The sequence below is a fragment of the Eleginops maclovinus genome, chromosome 22 (assembly GCF_036324505.1).
Source record: "Eleginops maclovinus isolate JMC-PN-2008 ecotype Puerto Natales chromosome 22, JC_Emac_rtc_rv5, whole genome shotgun sequence".
NCBI lineage: Eukaryota > Metazoa > Chordata > Actinopteri > Perciformes > Eleginopidae > Eleginops > Eleginops maclovinus.
In genome coordinates, this window is record NC_086370.1 from 7,302,512 (window position 1) to 7,330,148 (window position 27,637).

General features: G+C 41.1%; 1 protein-coding gene across 1 annotated transcript; it reads right to left on the reverse strand.

Moving 5' to 3' along the window:
• Window positions 1–2,173: 2,173 nt before the first annotated feature.
• xpo1b (exportin 1 (CRM1 homolog, yeast) b) lies at window positions 2,174–27,590 on the reverse strand. Its single transcript, XM_063874936.1, is given in 26 exon segments — window positions 2,174–3,590; window positions 4,241–4,337; window positions 4,429–4,585; window positions 5,444–5,528; window positions 5,530–5,579; window positions 5,826–5,994; window positions 7,412–7,606; window positions 7,970–8,076; window positions 9,778–9,961; window positions 10,063–10,197; window positions 10,403–10,566; window positions 10,682–10,838; window positions 11,318–11,499; window positions 12,290–12,428; window positions 12,963–13,160; window positions 13,812–13,970; window positions 14,049–14,177; window positions 14,353–14,472; window positions 14,587–14,635; window positions 15,282–15,463; window positions 17,970–18,014; window positions 19,529–19,590; window positions 20,889–20,961; window positions 24,401–24,502; window positions 25,469–25,600; window positions 27,225–27,590. Coding segments are annotated over 25 exon segments (3,213 nt in total). The 5' UTR covers window positions 25,595–25,600; window positions 27,225–27,590; the 3' UTR covers window positions 2,174–3,443.
• Between the last annotated feature and the right edge of the window lie 47 nt (window positions 27,591–27,637).

The following is a 27,637-nucleotide window of genomic DNA, read 5'->3' on the forward strand; positions in this document are numbered from 1 at the left end:
GCGCTGACCAGTGTGTGTGCTGACCCCGCTCTTCCTGTCCAACTTACTCACGGGGTATTAATAACCCCGCCGGCCTGCAGCGCGCACACAGCAGAGCATACGGAGATGGAGAGCGGGCCTTTTTTTTAAATGGGTGTGGGGGGTGGGGTGGGGGGGCAGCTGTTCCCTCTTCTCCTCAACAGCGGATACCGAAAATGGCTGAGGATCTCTGGATCTGGGTCAGGAGAGGAGAGATGGAGGGGGTCAGTTACAGCCGGACGGAGTTATGGTCCCAGAGAGATGATCACATATTAAAACATCATAGCAAACATATTAATTAAGAGAGGGAAGAGAGGGAAGAGCGGCTGACTCCACAGGAACATGCACAAAAAAAATGATGTCACTCATATGAGGAGGACAGGTGAAGTAACATGCAGCAATAATCCACTTTATGTAGAATAAAAGCAAACACAGTAAGATTGAAAGGGAAAAAAACTGAGTAGAAGAGTAAAAAATGACTGTGACAAACCTTGGTCAGGTAGGTGGGGACAGTTAAAGGCCAGTGCATAGAAGGAATAACTGTCCCGCTGCCCGTCACATTTTGCCCTCCTGTACTTTACAACGGACGTGAGATCGGGACTGTAGATCTGTAATTAAAAGACCTTCTACAAACATAAACTTCAATATTATATATATTCTGTAGCCAGAGGGAAGACAAGAATGGGAGTAAAGGCTTTCCTCTTTTTTAACTTCATAAAAACTGTTGCTGTTGAACAGGACAGCGTGATCATATGATGAGTTGCAACATTTAGGAGACAGGACGTAAAGGCTTGGATGACTTGAGGTACAGATCATTGATCCAAGTTTTGAGATGCAGAGCTGTGTGAACCTTGATTTGTTGGTCAAATGTAATCCTGAAGGAAATTCGACTCCAAAGTTCCTTGCATTTTGTTTAACCTTCAGTCTATGGGTTAGCATATTGGTGGAAATAATGTTGGTCAAATGCGGTGTGGAAGAAATCATTTTTTGCAGTAATCAAGGAATGTAGTAAGACAGTGGAAATACTCCTCCTCCAGTAATGGTCGGTAGAATAAAGTTCTAGATACTATGAAATATTATAGTGGCGAGGCATAAGATAAATATTTATTTGCTGAAGGTCTGAAAGTTGACCTTGTTCTTAAAATGCTTAATGAAAACCATCCTTCCTGGCCCTGGACTCTTCCATACCTGAGCTGTTCATTGCTCAACCGTAGCTGTGTATGACAAATAAAAGCTGTGAACTTCTTGACCCTACTACACAGTAATGCATACACTGATGCGGAATGAGTGCAGCTTCCTCTGTCAGTGGAGGGTTTTAGCTTTCAGAGGCAGAGCCTCATCATAACCTTTAATGCAATAGCAGCATGTTAACAGGGATTAGCGACGGGCTCCGCTTACACACAGCCGCCCAGGGGCCAAATATGTCTGAGCGGAAATGACCCGGTGCCACAGGAATACATCCATCATCATTAACCACCTTTCCTTTTCTGATATATTGGGAGATCTCAGCTGCGCAGGTGTTAGTACGGATCAAGCAGTGTCAGTGCTGTAGATGTGGGGGCGGGGGGCATTCATTAACTCTTAACTGATGCTTCATGCTCAGTAGCTACGTGTAAAGGTTATTTATCTCAGTCTCAGTCTGTAGTGTGTTATAGGTGCATGTAAATGTTTCCCTCCAAAAAACTAAGGAGTCCAATTGCTGAAACTTCTCAATTGGACTCCTTGGTTTTTGTACCGTAACATAGTGACATCAAGTAAGACTTATGCTTGTATTGGCTAGCGCAACAACACATTGTACTTGATAGACTAAAAATCACGTAAAATGGGGCGGGACATCTCTAAGCGGTTGACCAATCAGTACAGAGCCGGCTAGGTAACCAATCAGAGCAGACTGGGCTCTGGTTTCAGACGGCAGGTGAAGAGAAGCTGCAGCACAGGCAGTATGAGAAAGTAAAGAGCTTTGTGAACATTAAAGCATGGAGACATGTCGCAGTAGAGAAACAAAACATAAATATGAACCTGAAAATGAGCATAAAGTTCAAATATCCAGTAGAAAATTATTTAAATTCCTCTCGTTTTTGTTTAATGTAAATACATTAAATCCCTGTAAAATTAGTCTCTGATGTGGAATGAAGGAACGCAAGCAAAGGCGGGGTTATAAAATTCTCAACTTTAATCAGTTCAAAAAGTTCACAACAAATGTAACACCTTGAGAAGGGAAATTAGCCATCAGAGATTGGGTACTTATTTGGATTTATACATTCTTTTCCTAATTAACTCGTTGGCAGTTCATTCTCCCTCAGGACAAAAAAGCCTTTTGTTTTTTATTTGGACAGAACTCAAAACAGTTAGAACTGAAAATTGCAAAAATACAAAAATTAAATGTAAACCCAGTTTATTTTTTCATTTTGCTCTAAAGTGTAGTGTGTTGAAGCACTACTGCATGGTAACAATCTAAATTAGTACAATTCAAAATCTCAAAAAGCCATCTGAGTTAAACAGGAGTTGTTATAAAGATGCAACCAACTAAGAACCCATAAATACCTCCGCACTTCCTTAAAACATCCCATAATGAAGCAACAATCCTCTTAGAGGAAAACAAAACGCTGATGTCGACTAGGCGACAGCACACACGCGCACACACCCACAACAAAAAGAAACAAAAAAAGGAAAAAAAATGTTCCCATGGTATTAAAGATGCTATACAACTGGGATGATATGCACATATTCGGTTTGCTTTCCTAAAAAAAACTCCTCCCAAACACATTTCTTCTTTTAGGGGGAAGCTGGAGAGCATCAGATGCCGACACATGGAGCAGCACCTCTCAGCCTTCATTCATTATCCGTTCACATTCTCCCACAATGCCGTGGGGCACCAAACAAGCGGTGCGAGGGCTTCTTATAAGACCACTTCCTGTCTGCCACACCACAGGTCTAGAAGCCGACTTGACACATATGCCATTTTTAACGAAAAACCCTGCTCGGACTGTATATATAATATATTTATATATAAACAAATATATGGGGGAAGGGGAGGAGGGTAAAGAGGACATGGGAGGTGAAGGGAACAAGAAACAAAAAGGTTAAGGTGTCTAATGGTTACAACCTCATCATGCAGGTCTTGGGGTGGGCCAGAGACCGACGGGACAGAAGCTTGAGTAGTTCTGGAAGATATTACACAAAGAGTCTCCGTAGAAAACGCAGAGGATGTAAAAAGGGCCACAGGGTGACGCGGCAATCATGTACATATTGTTGGCATTGTTTTGGTCAACAAACATCCGACGGGGCGGCGCTCCGCAGAGGGGGAGGGGCTGCTGGCCACGCTCAAGTGCCTCTCTTGGGTTTTGTTGTGTTTGCTGTCGTGAGGGTTTATTTGTTTGTTTGTTTGTTGTTGGGAGTACTGTACAGTCCTGTGGAGCCGGTGCTCAGTCGCACATCTCCTCGGGGATCTCGTGAGGGTTAAGGATGCCCGGGACCGACATCTGGATCTTGTGTTTCTCCTCCTGGGCCTGTCGCAGCGACGCCTCCCTCTCCTCCAGGAACAGGTCTGTGGTGTCCTCGCCCGCAAACTCCTGCAGGACAGAGAGACTGAGTTTAGCGCTTTAGAGACAGATTACTCCTCCAATGATCCATTTTCTATTTCCATTATCAAATATTTTGACAATGGTCTGCATTTTATTGGATCAAATAGTTTGCCATCACTACTGAATTCATATTTGTTGTACATTACTCCAGTAGAATTTCTGCCACGTCCTGCGCTGTATATTCATTTTTATGTTTGGGTATTTTTAAATTGTGCAAGACAAGAAACTAAGCAAAGGTGACAAAGTGTCTCTTTTCAACCAGAGGAAAAAGCTTGATACTTTTGATCAACATCCCTTTAAGAATGAACCATTAACAAAACATTTAGCTTATAATTTCATTTGTTGATCTCATAATCAGCTAAACTATAATTAGTCCTCATCCAGACTGCATCTCAAAAGACCTCTTCTCTGATATCAAGATTACGGAAAATCATTTCTGAAAATAGCCATCAAAAAGATCTATTGAGTCGAACCCCCCAGGAGACACTGAACGCTTTCCTGTTACTAAAATACACCGTTTTTATTCCGACAGTAATCGATGTAAAAACCACATGGGAAAACATGAAATAAAGTACACAAAGTAAAACGAAGAAAAAACGAGATCTGGTCGCTCTATTCCAACCCTTTGACATCCTCACCTTAATCTGGACAAGGAAGTCCCTAAGGTGCTCCTTGAAGGCGGGGATATCCTGGTTGAGGCTGAACAGCCCCGTCACAAACACCTTCACCTGCGCACTAAAACACACACACGCACACACACAGCGATGTTAGCTAACGTGCATTTTCCTGCAGCAGAGAGAGTGTGTGAGTGTGTGTTGATGCTCACTCCTGTAGGTGGGGGAAGGCTGTCTTCAGCAGGTTGGCCACGTACTCCTGGATGAAGCCCTGGTTGTTGGGGCTGCTGGGGTTCAGCACCGTGGTGATCTTCCCCTCCTCCACCAGGTTGAACATGTAGGCCAGGATGGAGGCGTGCATGGTCAGGCCTGCAGGACACACACCAACACACAGGCTTTACTAAAGAAGCTTCCATTATTCATCTGTAAAGGGCGTTCATATCCAAACGTTCTCCACAGGTGAAGCGTGTAAACCAGCTGTACGTTAGGGCTGGACAATTCTTTGAAATATAACTGAAAACATACTCAAATAGGGAAAATATTTGATTCAGACGAAATATCTGTCAATGTTATTTGGAATTAAGTGCTGCAGAGGTCTAAAATTACAAATACCATTTCCTTGCTTGGTACGTACATTTAAAAAGCAATACAAACTATGACAACTTTGGGATATTTCAATGATAATGAGAAGAATGACGCTAAATTATTGCAAGTTATTTTTCCAAACTGTGCAGCCTAGTACACGTGTCGGAGAGTACCTTTAATGTCCCGGATAAATTCTGCTCAAATATTATCTGTGTTTATTATCGAGCTTGAAAAGAATTGATAGGAAGACATCAAGTCATCCTGTAGATTTCACTTTTATTGAGAAGAGAGCTATTTCAAATAAAACAAGTCTGTTAATAGACTCATGCATAACGCAATTTTTGTAATAAATATTTATAGCGCAAGCCAACGGCGGAACTCTAACACAAGTAATTCCCTTCAGCTTTAGGCAAAAGAACGGAGAATTTCAAATCCAGCGCTGTGTTTTTTCCGTTCTGCAGAGAGTCCGTGCCGAGTGGCATCATTGAGAGCGGCTGGTGGTGACTGGTCTATTCAGCCTGACTTCATTACACTTCAAATTGGGGGAATTCTTTTTATTATGACTGGAGAGATTTCAATTTGTTGAACTTTAACAGATATTTTCCGGTCAAATCCGATAAACAGAGCCCAAGGGGAACTCACCCGCAGTGTGTGACGTGTCGGTGACCACGGAGAAGATGTGTTGCAGGATATCACAGAAGTACGTCTGGTAGAAGCTCTGAGCAGCAGGCCTCCTCCTGGGCCACGTTCTGCAGCAGCGTGTACAGGATCTGCAGACCTGGAAGAGCAGGGACAGGAGAGACACTTCAGCTTCCTGCACGGCTCAAACTCTCCCACAGAAACATTATCACTGTAGAGTCCTGCGGGCCTGGAGCAGGACCTGACAGCGCAGAGACATGATAAGACACAGCGTCTCCATGGCTACACAGCACTCAGTATTCACGCTCCAGGCATTGTTGCTCAATAAGAACATTAAAATGTGTGTGTGTGTGTGCGTGTGTGCGTGCGTGCGTGCGAGCCTTACCGGTGTCAGCCACGTTCCTCATGGTGTGTTTGAAGGCCCAGATGATGGAGTCCAGCACCAGCTTGAACTGTGCGGGGGGGATGGCGAGGAATGCAGGGAAGCAGTGAGAGTTCACCGCTTGGAGTAAGTAGAAGAAGTGAGTCCTGTGCTCGGGGAACTCCTCAAAGTTCTGCGGGGAAACACAGACAAAGAGGTTTAATACTTCAATATAACTCGGAGTTTGTCCGGTCTGGTTTACTCAGAGTTAGGGCTGTGGTTTATAGGATATATTGAAAATGATTCCCCCCCATAGCATCACCATTAAGATATTGCTTTCCACTTCCCTGACAAAACAATGGGCTTGCACGTTTATGGCTAAATTGATAATCAGAATTGTTTTTGAGCAATACTGAGATTGAGTTTATTTGTTCGTTTTAGGAAACATAATACGATTGCACTTTTAAAAAACAAGCGCATTGCTTTCACTTCCCTGTTGTGCTGCTCGTTAACAAATCCATCTATACAAATATAGTTTTAAATAAAGGCTATTGTTCACTTTAGAGTAGGAGAGTAAGACAGAACAAGGAGCAGTTGGTTTAAGAAAAGCAACACTAGATTAATGTGCAGCGGCAACATTTAGAAGCGTTTTCAGAGGCTGCCGCTGTAGGGGGCACTGAGCAGCATCTCAGCTCCTCATTATTGAGCCAAAACATTGGAACCGCCCCCTGGTGGCAGGACATTAGTTTTGGAAGTGCTTGATTTAAAATGCTGTTTCCTTTGTTTCAGGTTCATTTATAGTGGGCATCCAAAACTGTGATAGCAAATAATATTTCATTGATTCTGCAGCCCCACTGAGCATAATACCATACATGGTTTGGATGCTCACAACAGGTCCCTGGGTCCAAAGCATATTTTCGCCACCAGGGTCCCCTAGTGGATTAACGCAGCCCTACCACTGTTGTTTTTCTAGGAAACGTTCAGGCACTCGGCAGGCTCTGACTAGTTCTGCTTGTTGTTTCCTAGACATGAAACTCACTTGCATGACTGACATTTTCCAGCTGCAACCGCTTCTTCTCCAAAAGCAGTTCATACAGGTTTCATACAAACATCACAGATGCCCTGAACAACTCTTAACCAATGAGAGGAGCGGCTGCAGGCAGACCCTTCAACCCAGAGGGACCGTACTGCAAATGCCAATAAACTCAACTGTAGGAGGGAACTAGCTTTTACTTTCAGATTTGTAAAACACGGAAAATTCAGTATATATTTACAGGAAGTATCTGACTAAGTAACCCGTCCTGTACACTGATCATTGAGTTTATAGATATTCAAAATACATTTTGCTACTGACAATAGTCCATACTGTCAGAGTGCATAAATATATCAGTCCAATACAGCGCTCTGATTAACAGACTGATGTGAAGGCCACATGATCTAGATTGCTTATCTATGTGCAAATTAAACGGCTAAAGTGTTTGTTTTCCTGACAGCTGCGTTAGTCACCTACTGTACTGGATGTGTCTAGATTTTTATGCAAGCAGACTATGGGAAACACAACAGCGATAAGCACAGATCCTACAGTGAACCACCGAGGGGGGGGGTCTTACCTTGTTGATCATGTTTAGGGTGCACTCGAAGACAGCATCGAAGATCTGTGGGATCTCACTGGTGATGTGTCCGCCCAGCTTGTTTACAATGGTTGCCATGGTGCTGAGGACCTCGGGCTCCCGGGCAGCGGGGACGTTGCGTTGGTAATCAATGAGGACGGCGTCCAACAGCGGAGGAACAAAGTTCTCCCCGACCTGGAGAACAACAGGAAGGATCAGCAGGGAGAACAGACACAGGAGCGCACACTCTACTCATATTCTGGGGAGACTTCTGAAAGGCTCAGTTTTGACAGGTAAGTTGTAACTATAAATCTGCATGTCTATCAGCTCTGATTCCAGATGAATATGCAGATAAAAGCAGAGCTGAGGGCCCGGAGTGTGCCACATAGAAATGAAATCTTTGTGTTTGATCTAAAAATAGAAACGGGATTAGTTCTACTGTCGACCGTTTCATTGATTGCCACAGAGGGCAGAGTCTCCTGAGGACACCGGAGTAAGAACCCAAAACAGGGCTTTTTGTTCCTCAAACTTTAGGTGATGTGCCTCCACGTCTCTCACCATCTGTGGGTCGTTTGATCGGCTGACCCAGCCTGAAATCAGTTTCAGAGTCTCCCGCTTCACTGTCCTCATGCTCCGGATCAGGGGCTGTTTCGTCACCATCTCGCCTGCAGCACAGAGAGGACACACATATTGAAGGAACATCACACACACTTTGTCTCATCATTTTGTTGTGAGGAAGTAAGTATTTACAGGCCTGTGCTTTAGATAAATACCAAATATCTCCTAATTTGTATTTTAGCGTTGACAATTTCCCACTATTTTAACACTATAATACTTTTGATGAGAACAGTATGGTAAGTTTAGAAAATGTTCACATTACAGTATTTAAAACCATGAAAAGACAAAATATCCAAAATATATATCAGTTTAGTTATTACACTATCGATATAACAGCCAATCCAAATGGTAATATTAGATTTACAGTATTTTTGCATGAATTTGGACTATTCTGGATTTTTAAACTGATACATAATTCACTGAATATCTCTAAAAACCCAACAGTCCTAGCATGTAACTTAGGTTAACATTAGATCAATCTTTGTGATGTAAGGATGTTTTATCAGGTGTGGGGATCACCATCAAACTACTTGTTTTGCTTTCTTTTGGAAAGCCCTCTGCACTTCTATAAATGTCATATTGTCTGACTCTGGGAAAAGGTAGATCAAAAGCTGACCTACATGTTATCCTCTAAAATATTTAGTTAAGCATGTGTCTGTCCTGCACAGATCACCATTTTTATCCCTGCTCTGAATAAGCAGCCAAAGCTGGAGCAGAAATCCTTGATCATTGCTGACAGACCTCACACTCTCTCCCATTGAGACACAGAGAGACTCAGGGATGAGTCACCAAAACAGGCGCATGCACAAACAAGAAAAAAAGCAGACAGGCTTCCAAACAAAATGCCGATAATAAATGACAAAATACTCAGATGCCACTGCGTGAAAAAATAACCAAATAAAAGGAAAAATAAAACGTATGTTGCAACTGAAGCCCCAATAAAAAAGAAGCACTAAATGATAGTTGGTGTTAGTGAGTGTGGTCTTTCATTTCCATGGTAATGAAATCATTTGGGTATTTTTCACACCCTGTAACACACTGGAATTACACAAAGGTCTGCATGCCTGAACAACAATGAATAGACCCACACTGCAGTGTACAGATCTGTACACAGGCTCTAGAACCCAAACAAGTCCTCCACAAGGGCAAGGCCCAACGTAGAGGAGCAAACACACGGAGGTGAAGCCTCTGCTTTCTTTAAAAACGGCTGTGTGACATTAAAGGGGCCCTTTATGATTATGTTCAAGTTCTATTTTTATTCTGTTCCTCTACTGGGACAAGTCTTCATGCTTTATGTTCAAAAAGCTCTATTTTTTTCTCATACTGCCTGTGCTGCAGCTCCTCTTCACCCTCTGTCTGAAACCAGAGCCCAGGCTGCTCTGATTGGTTAGCTGGCCTGCTCTGTTGGGATTGGTCAACCGCTTAGAGATGTCCCGCCCCTTAGCCTATCAAGTACAATGTGTTAGAGCGCTAGCCAATAGAGTGTTCCATAGGGATGTCACTATGTTATGGAAGTTAACAAAGGAGTCCAATGGAGGAGTTTCAGGGAGTGTGTGGGAGAGAAACTCCCTCTGGAAGGAACTTTTGGATTTAAGCCTTTGCAGACCAGTAGCATGCACAGAAACCTATATGACACACTGCAGGAAAGGGAAAACCCCCCCGAAGCATAAAAAAGGCCTCTTAAATTAAAGCAAACACAACGAGATGAATCTAGAGGCCTGTGATGAGTCTGCGGTATGATCCCTTACCGTTTGTCTGAATGGCGGCAGAGATGTTCTCACTGAGGCACTTGTAGACGTTGAGCATGTCCAGGTAGATCCGTCCCAGCTGGATGACGAAGGGGTGTCCCACGGCCTTACAGGCTCGCACGTTGGTCTTCAGGATGCTGCCCAGCTGCTTCACAGTCTCCGGGTCCTTCAGGATGTCCACGTTCTGAGGGGGGAGAGATGATTAACACACTCTGCTTCGTTGTCTATCATGGATGAATCTATTGGTTTGTAAGTTCAGCATGTGGTAGGGTGATGCTCTCTTACCTTGGTGGCCTGCTGGATGATGCTGTCCCACACCTGATTTGGAAGCAGCATGTATTTTTCTATCAGGTGCTCTTGAACCGTCTGATCTGTCTGTGCTCCGATCATGTAGCCTACTGCCTCGTAGAACGTGTGCACCTGGACAGAAACAGGGGCAATTGTCAATATGGATTTTCAGAGGCCAGCTATTTGCTGATAACAGACTCTTTGAACTTTGACATTGTACATCATATCAATCCACAGAAAGTATTCCGGTCTATGGACATTATCCCTTCCTTTTTTCAGAGCAGAACTGCAGTGATAAAAAAGCATCATTGGTGATAACAAGCTTCTGTTTGCTGACCTGTTGAGGCTGAAGGTCGCAGATGATGGTGTTGATGTTGTTGAGGATCTCGTCGATGAAGGGCATCACCTCTCCCACCTGCACTTGGATAAAGTGGCGCCGGCACTTCTGGGCGATCTTGATGAATGTGTCACAGGCCATGTCCTGAACTCCGTCATGGGTCTCTGATGGAGAAACAGCGATAAGGGGGATATCATTTTGCAATTAAATGACCAAATTAAAACTACGGTATTCAAAGATCCACATTTTAAACCAATGCATGTTTCCCAGATCTCTCACCATGCATGAACTCAAAGAGTTTGTTTACGACGGTTTTGAGGAACTTCCAGTGGGCTCTGAGGAAGCGAGGGTACTGGCCGACGATGTACATGATATTCGAGGCGATGATGGCCTTGTTGTCCTTTCCTCTCTTCTGCTCGCACAGACCCAGGAGATCCTGAGACAGACACGAGACACAGCAGGGGGTCAATGTTCAGTGGTCTACACTATGGGTTATAAGATTCTTTAACATCAAAGTGACAACATGCCCTGAGCAGAAAGGGAAAGATCGACTGCAATACTATATTTTGAAGCTTTAAATGTTACGTTTTTAACATTTTTTAAGTCTGTTTTTACAGATGTACAGTATTCTTCACCTCAAACGTTCTGAACACACTGTCCTTGGCTGTTTACGTTTTCATTTTATTATGTTGTTTTTTCTGTTCACATGACATATATCCAACTTTTCTCTATCCTGGTAGAGGGCTCCCTCCTCTGTAGCAGAGTTTGTTATCCTTTTTTCACACAATAACTATGGGGTTTCTTTGAGGAGTTTCTCTAAATTTGAAGGACAGCGTACATTGTGATACTGAGTTATATAAACACAATTATATTTGTAAAAGTTGTGGTAGATATTGAGTTCAGTTTTTTGTGCACCTTGATGACGGTGACCAGGAACCTTTTCTCGTCCTCCTCGTGCATCGCCCCGCTGATGGAGCCGATGGCCCAGCACAGCGTGTTGAGGTTCTTCCAGGACCACTCGGTGCCGTTCACCTGGTTGTGCAGCTTCTCTGTCATGATGCGCTCTGTGTCTGCATAGTCCAGATGAGTGAGGTACACTGCAGGATGGCAGAGGACAAATATTAGTATTATCACGGAGTGTATAAACTTAAAGACACAGTCCATCTTTCTGCAGCTAATACTTATTTGAGCCGGGTGACCCTGATCAATATATGTATCTGTGTTGCACGGTATACAAATTCTAGAAAGCTTTTTCTCACATCTTCCACTGCCTCGCATTGTCAAAATATTTATCGCTCTTCTTTAAAACATTTTACTTCAATATAGCACCTTATGTCTTTGTCGCCCATTTACACCACATGCTCATTTTATTCACAGGGCTGCCAAACAAGGTGCCAAACTGCCCATCATCTAACCTAATGCTCATTTAAAAAGACTTGTGCTGCCTTCAGGAGCAACTTGCGGTTCAGTGCTAATGACAGTCAGTTTAAGTGACATGTTATCTGGAGAGGCACAATCGAACCACAAATCTTTTTATAAGTGGCTGACTCGTTCTACCTGCCCAGAAAAATCGACATTGTAAGGATTCATGTGGTATTTCTTCAGTATTATGGTACTTTAGACAAATATCGTGCCAAAGTTATAAACGTTATCATGTGTAATATCCATCATACCCAGTTTTACCGAAAGTTGTATTGTATGACTGCCAGCTTGCAGTGCTAACAAGTAAATATCAAAGCAGTAAAAATAAACACAACAAGGAATCGTTTTTGAGGATGTATGTGATCAGAGGCTCTGCATGTAGCTGCACAATCAATGCTACATTTACCAGAATGGATTTAAATTATAAGCCCTACAGAAACCTCATTCAAACAGTGCTCATCATACCCAGGGTTTCCCTCATGTTCTTGTAGAGGTTGATGGAGTCTGTGTCCTTCATGAACTCTCTGACCACCTCTCCCTGGTCGTTCTCCACCACCAACACCTCCTCCGGCTTGGCCATCCGACTTACCATAAGCAGACGCACCTGTCCCAAGAAATACCATCCGTCAGCACATACACACATCCAGGAGCAGTACCACTGCGCTCACACATGTCATTGTATATGATCCTTTAACATTCAAACCATGACATGTGCGTCTCTTTTTATACACACGACACACTTTGTGTTGTAAAGTAAAATATTGACACCAAAGGGAAAAAAGTTTTGCAACGCTGTGACTAGAAAGTCTTTTGGCAGCAGTGTGGCAGCCACCTGTTGCTTGACCAGTGCCAACTGATTCTTGGTATGACTGCGAGCTGAGACTCTACTAAAACATTTCTGCACCTCTAAACACTTCGCTGCTGCGCCACCACTAACGTGTCAGAAAATAATTCTTTCTCTAAAGAAGCATTGCTTTCGTAAATTCAGCAGTGAAAATTCTAAAGTATTTTACATCCTAACAAAGCATTCGTTACTACATCAATGTGAATGTCTAGGGTGGGAAAAAGGACAATAAAGCCTACAGGTTGGTTAAATCTGCAAAACAGGATTTAAAGTGTTATTGTCTGTGTGTGGTACCTTGGAGAGTACAGGCAGATAGAGCTGTCTGCGGGGGGGCACGTCAAAGTGCTGGTTGCCAGAGAGCAGGGGGGACGTGGACGTGGAGAAGGGACTCTCTCTGTACAGCTCAGCAGCCAAGTGGTTCCAATACTCGAGACAAATTTTAAAGATCTCCGTCTCCTCCACCTCCGACACCAGCAGCATGTAGTGGAGGGCCTGGGAGAGGAGCAGGGGACAGTTAGACATGGAGGTAGTGATGTATAGCGGTATAAACAGACAGACAGACAGACAGACAGACAGACAGACAGACAGACAGACAGACAGACAGACAGACAGACAGACAGACAGACAGACAGACAGACAGACAGACAGACAGACAGACAGACAGACAGACAGACAGGTACACTTTTGATGCACTATTTTTGTTACTTCATGCAACTTTTGTGTCACAGAACACTATGTGTATTTAATAGTTTAAATGACTAAGTACCTGGCAGACTTAGATTATTAAGACAAAAAAGGATTCAAATAATAAATGATGATGTGATTTATGATTATGATTATTATTGGTAAGGCTACCCGGCTTTATATAGAGTCATTTATATAAATTCCACCATGAGCAAGTGCAAAATTAAAGGGATGACCACATTAATATATAACTGAAAAACTGTAGATGATTCCCTAATGGGTTTTTTCGCCATATTAGATAGTTTTACTTTTGTTCCTTTAAGGATATTTTGTTTATACTTTTGTAGTTTTACATGAAGCATATTTGTTTATTCTTCATATATACACAATATTCTTCTCCTATTCCTTCCTGTACAGCTGTTGAACCGTGTCCCTGCGTCCGACAGTATTCTCTCTCACCTCCATTAATGTTTCTCGGAGGTTGAGCCGCTTCTCGATGAGCTGCCCGTGCTCCTTCAGGAACGTACAGAGGAACAGACTGAGGTTCTGGATGAAGTTCTGCTCGTCGTCTTTCCCGTTGGCGTAGGCCAGACGAATGTTAGTGTTCAGAGGCAACATCTAGATCAGAATAGTATTTTAGAATGTTTACAACAAGAAATTAGAATGTGACCATTGGCTTATCTGAGACTAACGCACCTGTTTGAGTTGACACATGGTCAGTGTGAAGAGTGTGACAAACTGCTCCTCGTACTGGCTCACGCTCACACCGGCAATCTCTGTGAGGCACTTCAGAGTCACGTTGCGAAACATGGGCACGTTCAAGAACTGTAAAAACATAGGAAACAGATTGTTAGTCGAATGATTTTTTGGTGATCAGTGTGTGTGTACAACAGTATTTCGCAGCATATCTAAAAGAGATCAGTAATATTGTTTTCCATACAATTCCTTTCGGATCAGTCTAAAGTCCTTCAATTTGAGTCATGGGCATCTGTGAACGTACCTTATACACCAATGTGCTGATCAGTTTGGTTTCAAAGATGTACCCGAGAGGAATCCAGTTGAGAAAACGTAGCAGGGTCTCCAGAGTGGCATGGACCAGAGGGGCGTTCTGGGAATTCTCCTAAGGTGCAAACCAGTGAGACAACATACAGGTGAAGGACAAACGCTAGAGGGTAAGTGATGTTAAATGATTGTACAGCGATGCAACAAAAATAAAATGTGTAGATTTGCATACCATAACAAACTGGCAAAGCTGGAATATCTGGGAGAACTCGTTGCACATGCTGAAAGAAAGAAAGAAAGAATCATGAGGAAAAATACTGTTTGCATTTGACACATTTGGACATTTTACAGATCTGCCTGTGACACAATCTCTTAAATGAACGCCCCTTCAGTTTTTGTAAAAAGTGTGTCTATTTCCAATCGGACTTATGGTGGAGGGATGACATTTTGTCATTTGCGGGCTAAATCTGACACTTCCTGACACATTTCTTGAGGTCACTGTGCTTAGTCTTTTAAATCAGTCATTAACAGTGACATTTTATGGATAAAATAGGGCGTATCTTATTTCACCTGAAGGTCTTTTGTTCTCCCTGAAGTGTATATATGTATTCTGATGTTCAGTCCAGGTGGATCCAATAAAACACAACGGGAAACATCTTTAACTCCTGACATCTGCCTATCTAGTTTATGATGTTCTGCAAGTGCTGGAACAGAATGTAGTCCCACATTTGGTAAAAATAAGACATACACATTCTGTACCGTGATATTCCTTAAAAACAGTTTGTTTTTACTTTGAAACACGCTTGTGTTCTTGTAGTAATCATGATATTATGGAGGTGCAATCCCATTCAAAGACCCTAATGTAGGTTTCTGACATAGATATCATGATGGTGTTTCCGGAGGTGTGTGAGGATGCATCATGCTGACCTGTCTTTTAGATGCTTTGCCTTGACCTGGGTCATCTGGCCGCTGGAGAAATCAAAGACCTCCTCGCTGAGCAACTTGAGGATGACCATGTTGTTCTGACAGAGGCTCTCGCTCGTGCGACTCGCCCCAACAATGTCGCTGATGAAGGTGGGCCAGTGCTTGGGCCACTCCTGCTTCAGGATCTGTAGACACGGGGGGCACACACATGCAGTATGTTGGTGTAACTGTGACATTTCCTACTGTGACTCTACTAAAAATAACAACCTCCTTTCAATCCCAAGTCAGGCATGTGCCCCAGTTTCTGATTTACACTTGGAGTAAACAGTCAGAGTTGTTAAGTGTTTTAATGAAATCACATATTTACACGCAAGCCCCTAACTACTACAAACAGCTCATGCACAAACATTTGAATGTGTCCCCTGAGGAATCGGGAGCTCTACAGTCCCTGAGGGCCAAAACATGGCGAGCTCAGCTGACGCAAGCAGTGACTCAGTCTCAGACATTAATGCAAAGTCACTCATGTAACCAGTGAGCCAATGGCTGTCTCCCTCATGGGAATGTACATCACACACACACATGCACAAAAGGGGGTGGTGTCAAAATGTTTTCCATTCAAAAGCGAAATTCAGTGTGGACACAGATAAGAAGAATGCACTGAAATGTATACTATTCTATATTAATCCGATAATGAAATGCTTTTAAAGACTTAACAAGTGCTACTGAATCAAGAGGGGGCGGTATGCATTCAATTTTGTTTGCGCCATTCAACACAGAAAAAGAACAACAAGCGCACGCAAACATAATGTCGCAATCGAGGATGTTTTTTTATTTCAGATTTGAAGAAATATATAAATTGGAAATACAAGTTTTAAGATGTGCTTTACTTTAGAAAAAATAAGTAAAGAACAACATTTGAAGAGAGAGTTGAAGCGTGTTTGTTTTCTTCGTTTCCTTAAATCATCCATATTTGCTCTCTATATCATAGCCTTTTAATCACTGAGCATAAACTACAGGTAATCAATATCAACATTTGTTTAAAAAATGAAATCCTATTGGAAACAGCCATAAGAATTAGGTTATGGTATCAGTTTAAAAAATCCATTCTGTGCAACCCTGCCAATAAATCCAGAGGTCTAATTTGTCAGACTCAAGACTTTCCGATAAACATCTCAGTGACTCACAGCGATGACCTGAAGAGGTCTGCACTAAATTGTCGATCACAGGGAACACAGAAGTGAACCGCTGACTCTTACGGCCCAGCGTTTAAACGACGCAGCGTTTGTGGAGTAAAGGTACATTCATGCCCGAAGCGCCTCGTTATATAATATGTTGTTCTGGACTTATCTGTCATTGCCGATCACCTCTGAGCTGATTTTAAAAATGCTATAAAATAATGACCTGAGATTTTCTGTTATGTTTTATACAGAATACACAATGCCTCTCCTGCAGCTTTCTCTATTCAAGATGATCCTCTTCTCAATCACGAAGCTACAGCGAAAAATGTATAAACATCTGCGGCCTTACCTGAGATATTCAAGGAGAATTAATACGCAATGTTAGCTTAGCTGACCTGGAAAAGGTTTCGTCAGACTAAATGAATGGAGACATCTTGAGGTTAAAAGTTTCCTTGCAAAAGATGAGGGGAGAATTGAGGCAGCAGTAAGATGCTCAAGCAACAGACTGTCAGCATCCGCTGCTTTTGTTTTATGAACCATACAGTGTTGTTTTACACATACAGGTCGCTAAACAACAATTAGGGTTAGTGTATGTGGTGTTTAGACTAATATGTTTTTCCACGATAATGATCAGATTCTTCACTATAGCTAAAGAGGAGTCATTACTCCATAATCCAGAGCAATGACGTTATCATGAAATCACTCATTTGGAGCTTTTAGTTTGCCTTAAGTCTTCAAAGAGAGAGGGCTTCAGCTGTTTGCTATAATTCATATTTATACATGTATAATCATCTACATTCTTCTTGACATCCAGTGACCACTGTGAAAAGATAACAAATCTAAACTAAATTTCCAGCAGCAAGCTGTGAGCGACTACCTTGTTTTGTTTTTTGCTTACTACAAATGTATTTTCTTTTCTAGAAGGACCGAAGTTAAGTTAAGAGTAGTGTTCTTTCTTGCACCACTGTAGGGTTAGGAAAACATTTGAGTGTTTTAACAGAGCAGCTGCTGTAGGGTGCGGTCTACTCATGGGGCTCAGACACCATCTAGTGGGCTGCAGAGGTACTGACAAAAAACTATTTAGGGTAATTTACGATGCTAGTTATTTCTAGGCCAAAATGTGCTCAAGGATTTCAATAAAAGTGAGCAATCGAAATACGTAACTCCCAAAAGCTATAACATTTTACGCTTACAACACCAGGCTGAGAAAAGCGTGTTTAGCATGTTAGCTAGCTAACATTATCTCTGACGCAGTCGCACCAAAAGAATCTGTTTTATAAAAACCAAAAACATACATTTTAATCCGAACACATTTATTTTTGAACCATAAAAGACATAATACATGAAGAACCTAGTTTATTCATTTTTTACAGAAATCATGTCTTTACCATCCTGCAGACTAAAGGTTAAGCTGAGAATTTGCTTAAATTAAAATTGTGATGTATTCTTCTAAAAGGAGTTTTGAAACTGGTTCATTAGGAAAGACATTCTTTGACATTGTTAAAAGACTTACCTGAACAAGGATCATGTTCAGCTTTCCAATGTACACCTTTTCTTTCTGAAATACAAAATAAATACAAATAAACATGGAATAAATAATGTCTATAACACAACTGGTCCATCAGTTCATCACAGCACTTAAATTTATCAGATGTTAAATGTAATACAACATAAATGACAACAACATGATCAAAAGTCAAACACTTTATTTCAAAGTATAAATCCTCTAAGGTTTTAGAATTAGGGTCAACATCAAATAGGTCTTTTACAATTGGTAAACAAACTTCATAAAATGTATGTATCCCAAAATGATCACTTTATCAGCAAGTATTATATTATACTAACATAATGCTGTCTATTTAACTGCAGCAAACAATTCCCTGAATGTGGAACCTGAATTAAACTCAAATGACTACATTTCATTACCTGTCTGGTGAACTTGGCTGGTTCAATCATTTTAATAAAGTCTGGCCCCTTGGGCTTTATGTGTTATGCTTTCTCAGCATGAAGTTCGTAATAAAAATAAAAGCCAGCTGTTGGTGTATCAGAAAGAGGCCTTTTTTAAAACCTTGCCGTCATCAAACCTGACCCTTATTCACAGCTCAGCTCTAGTTAAAGGCAAACTGATTCCAATTTAGCTTCAATTTTGTTTCGGGTTTTTACATTCCTTAGTAGTTTGACAACTCTTTTTGAAACTTATTTGTCTTTAATCTCAGGCACTTAAGGGAAAAATATGAATTCTTTACAACATAACTTAAGTTAGGTTGTGAAACTCCCTACAAACATTACCCAACATGCTTCCTGCTCCCCATGTGACGATCATACAGTTTGCTCAGAAAGCTCTCATGTGAGAGACGCATGCTTTCAGGTGTGCCGCTTATTAATGAGTGACCGTAATCCAGCAGAGGGGATACACTTTTTAGACCCAATCAGGGCTTTTCACTCGAGTTGATTCTCACGGCTGCAGACCATTTATGTTTAGTACGGCGGAGGTTACTGTCAGTGTAGGTTAAACTCTCCCCAAAGGAATAGTTTTTTATTTAGTTTGCCAACGTCATCTCAAACAAGTGTATTTTCACCCAAACTGTACTCTTTAAAAGGGGCCATGTTACGCTCATTTTCAGGTTCATATTTGTATTGTGTGCCTGTACTGTGACATGTCTCCATGCTTTAACGTTCAAAAAGCTTCACAGACTTCATTTACTTCAACTCATCAATACTTTTCTGTTTTTCTAGGCTTATTCTAGAGACATGTTGGAGGTTTTCTTTATGAATTCATGGTTAAGTAAGTATATTATGTGTTGTTGTTGAGGAAACAACCCAATCCTCTTGTTGTTTGATTGGTAAAGCTGGCTGAAACCCTTTTAAAAGCACCTGAAGTCCCCATCTTAGGTCTGGAGAACACAGGAATACAGTGACCAACATTACTCATGGCTGCCCTGATGAGATTCACTCAGGTTAATAATGCCCAAACGTACATTTTTTCAGTTTTGGGCGTATTTCAAAGTTGTTATTACGTTCCATACTTATAAAAAAAAAATCAGGTTTAATTTGAATTCTTAGCGTACTCACCTCCACATTTGATGCATCTGATGAAGTCTTGATAATGAGACCAACAACATACTTTTTTATACCTGGCAAACACACAAAGATACCAGAAGAACAATGTAAGCAGACACCAATGAAATGTGTAAATCCAAACACATGTTGACATGACGATATGCCTGCAGCATGTTACTGAACACAGTCTGCAGGTGCATAATTATGGATCTGGCCAATCTTGTTCCAGTACATTTTCAGTTGTCCGTCATTCACAAAGTGGTAAGCTTATAGATTTGGGATGCAACTGCCACTGAACGTCTATAGGGCAAATGTTTAGGTCAGTTCAGTGGAAGTTACATTTCCCCAGAGACTTTTACAGCCATTAAAGATTGTCAATGTGAGCAGAGCATCTTCAAAAAATGTGTTTTCAGCTCCCTCGCATTTGTTACTGGTGTCTGTATTCTGAAGGTGATGTGATGGGGTGTAGTGAGCGGAGCCGAAAACAAAGCAATACTCTGACCCAAGGGGGAAAAGACATACTTGCCAGACGCCCTGCACTGGGTTTGCCACTTGAACAAAATTCAGGCATCTACGGTCAGAAGTAGGGAAGTCTTAGGTCAATGGGAAAAAAATGAATTTTGAGCAAAATTATAGAAGAATTGAAGGGAGGCAGAATCAACTGATTTGCACATGATTAAATGAATTGTATTTTTTTGTAATTGACTATTTGAAGACAATTTTTTATCCCACTCTGCTTTTAGATTCTTACTGTACAAGCAGCAGGTGTGACAAGGGACAGTACAATTTGTTTTGAAGATGTTTAGATAAGTTACATTTGCAATTAGACAACAATTAAAGCTTGAACATTTTAGAATGTATCTGGTAAACAGTTTCCCATATATGATCTTCTTAATGAAAACTGAACATTTTTCACAAAACCATCCCACTAAGGTGTACGATAAGCATCTGCTAGAGATGGTTTGAAAAAGACATTGCTTTTAATCCGCCTCTCTTACTCCTACAGGTACATTAAGAGAACATATAACATTCATTTGAAAGATACTGTCACATAGAAATTGTATACATGGGGGTTTTAGCTTTTTAAAGCAATGCAGATGAGCACAGTTAGCTTTAACTTTTGAAGATGCCTCTTCAGAAAGCTTTAAAAATCAGTGTTTGGGTGTTTTGCTTGTTTCCTCTCAAAGCAGCTGCTACAGAATCAATCCCTGCTTGCAGTGGCCAGTGCAATCCAGTCAAGCAGAAAACAAACCAGCATGCTTAGTGGGGGAACACTCCTCGACTTGGCAACGGCACGTCACGACATTTAAAAAGGCACCGGCATTGACAGAATTAAAACATCTTGAGAGAAAGAAAAGAAAACAGCTTTTACCTTCACACTGATTCCTGGGAAGAATCTTCCATCTTGTTTTGATAACCGTTTCCAGAATCTGAAGAGCATAGTACTGTAACATGCAAGGAGGGAGAAGCATTAGAAAAAAGCGATTATAAGAACACTCAACAACAAGCATCATTTTAAAATACTAACCAAAAACAGTATGAAGTGGACCAGCCTGTAATAACTTGCATTCTAGATTAAATTGGACTGAAACACATTTTCCATGCAGATTTTGTAGTGCGCAGAACATTCACTTTGTCTTTTTAAATCTCTGCAAGCAGCATTAAGCTGGAACACTGCAGAAGTCGTGCTGTTTCTCCCAGCATCACACCAGACAGCAAAAGACAGCAGAAAAATACAACAATCCATTAAGCAGCTTTGGTTCTGTTGTCTCCAAGGGGGAGTTTAGTGGAGTAGAAGACATAACAAGGTCTATGTTCAATTTGACGGAGCCTACAGACATTATGTAGGGTTGGGCATCGACGAAGTGTTGTTTTTTGGTGTAATATAATCATGGTCAACCATATTATGTGTAGATTAATGTGTAATATCAATGCATGTTTTACTGCAAAGTACAAAGATACTCTATACCTGCAGGGTTGTATTTTATTATCTTACCTCAAATAACAAACACTTCATGCAGTGTTGGTTTTTTTGTGTGTGAACAACCGCCACATAACATATGATTTGAACAATAGTCTTATTGTACTGCCCAAAAACTGATTATGATATTAAATAAAAGGAATCTAACCCCTTACTTAAAGAAATACAAACAATTTGAATAATAATAATAATAACTATAATAATATTATTAATATCACAATTAATTTAAAATATAAAAATAAATAATAAGAATGACATTTAAAATAAAGGGGGTTTCTCCATCACCATTTATTATATTTCATTATTCCTGGAGCAGGCCAAGAATCTGAACAAGCTCTTAGAACTACAATCAATGAGCAGAATCCAAACCAAAAAAAGTCTCAGTGATACCCAACCCTAAAATGTGTGATTCAATTTCCCCAATGCTAAACTATAGATTTTGATCCAAGCCCTAGAGAAGCCTAAATGACATCTCTTTAACTGGTGTGTCATAAGGAACAGCAAGACCAACCACAGGTTATGCCCTGAATTCATTTTTGCTTTACAGGGAAGCATGAAGAATTAAAAAAGAAAACATTTGTATTTATAGTTCGTTTCTCATCTAGCGGTACTTCCACTGACTGTTTCAACTGTAGGGATCATCGTTTGAGGAGTACAATGATTCAAAGAAATACAATGACATGTAGTATAGGATGTTATTAGAGAGGGATTACAGTGTTTTTACAGACAATGGGTCCTGGAAGATTAAAGGTGAATTCTCCTGTTCAGGCGCACTGACTGTACACCGCTGACCGGTGTCACTCGAGAGTGCTGCACACTTTTAGTTCCACCTTTAACTGCCACGCTTTGCACAAACCACCACAACAGGAGAGACATATTATCAGCAGTGAACTGCCACGCGCTTTGCGACTGTTAAGCGGGCAAAGCACATTATAAAAGGGTCTTGGCTGAAGAACTGAGGGGAGAGGAGGAACAGGATGTGCTGTAGAAGGAGAGAAGGGTGGGGGGGAACAGACCCATGATCCCTACAGGTGAAATTAAGCCATCAACAGATTGTCTGTCTACAATGGAGCCTACTGACTGCAGCCTGCACCCTCCCTCTGTCCAATGAAACAGATGCAATAGAAACGGATGAACAGAATTCAGTCAAAGGGAATTTAAAAAAGGGTAGACCTTGTGGAGGCCTGCCGTCAAAGCCTAGCTGTGTCATGATGCACAGGATGACACACCCCTTTTCTTCCTATTACAAGCCATAAACATAATGGAACATTGTGATTAATATCAAATAGTCACAGCTTGAATTCATTACATTTTTTTCCAAAAGAAATTAGAACTATTGTAGTTACAAAAAAAAGCCAAATGTTCAATGTGCTTTGAAATTACGCACTTTTAAAATGAATGAAACAAGATAAATGCAGAATTCAAGAGGTGTTTACCTTTTGCTTCCTCTTTTCCTCTAATGCCCTTATTTCTTGGCATATTACACATTTAGAACTAGAAACAGTACTGTTGATAAATCAACTTAGACATTAGTAATGGATGTCAGTGTTAAAGGCACAATTACAGGCAAGCAAAAATCAAAAAAGGCAAATGTCACGCATGTACTTTGAGGAAGTCTTGAATGCATTGCACTTCATTTCACATTACCTTTACACTAAATCACCATTTCCTTTATCATCATTAGATTTAAGGAATAGGCTTGATTTTCTTTATATATCAGTCAATTTTGTTTTGTTAATTGAAATTGTGTCTGAAGAATAAAGCACTGGTCTCACCATGCAGGCAGTTTGCTCTACGGGCCGTGTACCTGAGAACGTCAAATAGCAGTCTAAGGGATCTTAATGACTTAACTATAAAAGCTTAGTCGTGCCTATTTCTCTGGAAAATCAAGTATATTTAACCGCACATAATATATAGACTGTTGATCTGTACAAATGGTTTTTTATTATCTTAAGTTAGTCTAACTGCCAGACCTTGACGATGTGCTGTTCACTCAAACTAAACACTACGGTCTGCAGCTCTTTATCTTTGCAGATCTGTTGTTTTTGTTTTCCCCCCCATTTACCTAATGAACCAGAATCTAAACAAGAAGGCGTTACAGCATCAGCCTGCACATCATCTGACCCCTGGCCATGCAGATATACTCATATGTCCACAGTACCTAGCAAAAGTATAGGGCAACATTAAAAGCTTTAGCCCTTTTCACGGATACTAAACAGGGCTGGAATTGTCTTGCCTTTTAAGTCTTGAGTTTAAGTGCAATAAGGCATGCACATTATACTGTAATATGCTGTATGTATGTAAGCGTAAAGTCTTTCTGATGAATAGCCGAAGAAATTGCTACACATTTGCACCCCTACTTGAGTGTGCAATGAAATATAGACCAGTGCCTATAAAAAAATAACTGGTACCAACTCAGAAACAGCTTACTGATTGGTTAAGAAAAATCCGTAAAAATAACAGGGGGCCCATTCCCATTCAGACCCAACACAATTGGAAAAGGTTTATTTCAAATTGTAGTGTATTATTGTATTACAACAGGGTCAGTTCAAAAGCAAAGTCAATTGTTCCCCTGGTAGGTTCAGATCCAACAGAATTCCTTTCATGAGAAGGACAGAGGTCCAGCATAGCTCAAGAGCTAGGGCATGGTGCCAACAGTATTCCACTTCTGCTGGGGGCCATGTGCACCCACAATAGGAACTCAAACAGTGCATAGGGCTGCTTTCGCTACAAAGATCCACAAATAGCATATTCTATATCATTTAAAAGAATATGGTCAGAAGAAACACTGTGGCCTAGTGTTATGTTTTCATTTTACAGAAGGTATTTGTAATACTCTACACTTCCTCAAAGCACAGGTTAGTGTCTGTTCACCAAGGTGTTTTTTTTGGACTGGAGCTTACTTTGGTGTTCATGTTCTGAGAGAATTCGAGGATGGTGTCCACTCTCGTCCAGGCATCCGGATGCTCTTTTAAGTGTGTCAACACTTCCTGTGCCATTCTCTGCTGCAATACAAATATGAATGACACGTTAGATGCATGATCAAGTTTCCATGAACAATCCTTCCAGTGTTTAGGAAGGCTCTTTCACAAACTGATATATACAACATTTTATTCAAACTTAGTTGCAGTTTAGCTCCTGGTGCGGTTCATTTAGGGACATTTTAACGCAATCATCATCGCTTGCCAAAGGTGTTCTCAAACCGCTTACAAGAAAACCCTAGTGCAATTTCATTGCCGTGAGAACATAATCCGACCCTATTGCAAAAAAAGAACCAAATTGCAAGGTATTATGGACTGTCTGTGCAGGCATTTGTCGAGATGGAGACAGGTGAACAGGCTAAAAAAAATGACTTGACTATTGCACAGGTTTAATGTTTGCTCGATATCTGGGCCAAAGATGACATGGTTTGGTAGGAACGCCAAAGCAGGATCACTGCCAGTATCACCAAACTTATCTGTGGCGCGTCATTCTCCATGTTGTTTGCTTAGTGCTTTAGCAACACTTGTTGATTTGCTTGTTTACATGGTCAAATTGTTGACCAATAACAAACACTTCTGTGATACAATATGAACAGGGGCTCAGAATTTATTTAGTTTTTGTGGTATGCTTTTATTTCTACATTATTAAACACCCAGACTAAATAGAAAACAAACCAAAAGTATCGATTTCATTCTGATTCAAACTAGCAAATCTGACTATGCTTGTGCAAGCACCGCTAAAAAACAGAACAGCAGTGTCTAGACTCGTCTGTGCTGCAAACCACCATGTGAATAGAACAAAAAAGGAAGAATTAACATGTGTTGTGTTTTAGGTCAGGTGTGGGTTAAGGGCCAACTTGCAACACAAAAAACACTGCCTGTCAAAACCAAACATTTATCATTTTATTAAAACATTATTTGACAAGTACACACCAAACTTTCTTTGTGTCAGATGGTTTATAAAGCTATAGTATATGCTTCACAACATACCTGTGGTCCCACCCCATGATGTAGACAGTTCACCACGTTATCCAGCAGGTTGATATCCAATTTCTGGTTGAAGTCCAGCAGCTGCTGTGCTGCATGGTCTGCTAACATTGTCATAATTGCTGGCATAGAGCTCTGTAACAGGGACAGCAGAGGGAGGGGTCATGAGTGCACAGAACACATTCAACAGGCAAAGTCATGTGAACCGTGTGTTTAGAAACAATTCCAAACTGCTGACTAACAAACATATATCCCGATAGACCCAAAAGTGAGCTGTCACATATAGGAGTTTAGCACATGGTGTCACAAGTCTTTCACTTATCAAAAAGTATGTTCAGCAAAGGAATGCTTCGTCAGTTATTCTGTTGGACTGAGTTAAAAGGGGAAAAAACTGCAATTTGACAAAAAAAAATGTGGACACTTGTTGACACAGTTTGGACTCTGGTCTACCCCAGGAACATGGACTTAGGGTTTAAGTGGGCACTCAAGCTACACAGACAAATTAACTTAATTAATCCACCCACTGGGCAGTAACACTAGTCTGTTACTTTAAGAAAGAAAACATCAGGTCATTTTATTAGTGATAAGGAAGCTTTTACCAGCTGGCAATACACTATCTTGCCACAAATAGGTTAATATTAAGTTGTAAACATTTCAGTACACCATTCTCAAAATCAAAAGTCAATTCCAGTCCCTTGTTGGTTCATTTAAATAACTAACCGTATATTTAAACAAGTAAAGGAGCAGCCAGTTGCTGTTCAGTGCGCCTCTTGTGCTCTACTAATTGGGAATTGTTCTCTATGACAGTATTAAGAAGGTTAACCGAGCCACGTGCCGGATATACTTGGCGACGTCACGTTGTTTACATCGTAGAGTAAGTGACGGAGTTCACTCCTCCAAACACCAACCCCAACACAAGAGGCAGGCACTCTAGGTTTAAAATGAATAATGAATGCATCTCACACCCCTATTGACTGTTACCAACGTTACATATAACACGGCCAACGTAAACAGCGTACAGGCGGCTCAAACGGAGAAAATGCTAACAATAACTATCCTTTACGCTTTATTTCTAGCTGTAAGCAGAGTGTCGCACAAACAGTTCACATGTGGTACTTCTCTGCTGACTACAGCCACTCCCACTTAGGATACCAGGGACGGAGGGCGCCCATACATAATTTTATCATTCAACAACACTGTTTGGGGAAGTTGAGGCTTTGTTTCGCGGCTACACTACAGGAAGACCAACAACGGTTTGTCCGAAGAGTTACATTTTCCCACACTTTACACTGCGCAGAGTTAACATTGGCTGCAGCTAAGAACCTAGCAACATCGACTTGACATCCGCTCACATCACAGATACACGAGTGATGCTGCTGTGGTGGGAGAGGCACAGATTTAATCATACAGCGTTGTATTCATCTGCAGTGTCGCATGAAGCCGTACAAGATGCAGCATCTGTTAGTAATGCATTTACTTAGGTTAAGTTGCAGTACTTTCTCTGACAGCCAACATTAGCTAATCCTTGTAAAGTGGTAAATGCTAGCTAGCAGGCAGTCGATGGCTATTTGCTTATCCCATTGATGCTATTGTATTCCGAATTAGCGTGTATTTTAAGAAGCATTATGACAGGCTACTTTAAACCACAACATAACATAACTTAATACTAACACCACAATGCATTTTATTACTTATAAAGGTAAAGCCAAGAAACGTTAATCACGGCATGGCAGGTTTGCACTTCATCCCAGTTACCTACCTAAAGTCCAAGGCTCTGACTGAAAAGAGTGGCGTTTGCCAAAGAAGCTACAAGATATAGTGAGTACTTCAGTATCACTGTTGATTAGAAAATATTTCCTATTTCTGCAGCGTTGCCTATCTCCAGCTCCAGCAGTGAGTGATATCTGGCTGGTAAGGACCACTGATGTGGATTTCAAAACTACTATCACGGCGAACCCAGCAATATGTTCTTCCGATACATTTTACGAAACAAACTAAACCTTGATTCACTAGTTAATTCGTTACTCTTATAATTTTCCAGCGGGGCGGTGTAGAGGTTGTATGCCTGCGCCTCCTATCCTCTCTCAAGCAACTAACTCGCAACCGGTTGAAACCGGTTCAGACTGGGAGATTCCATCTCGGTTTAGTTTTCAGCCGATGGCGCCGCGTAAA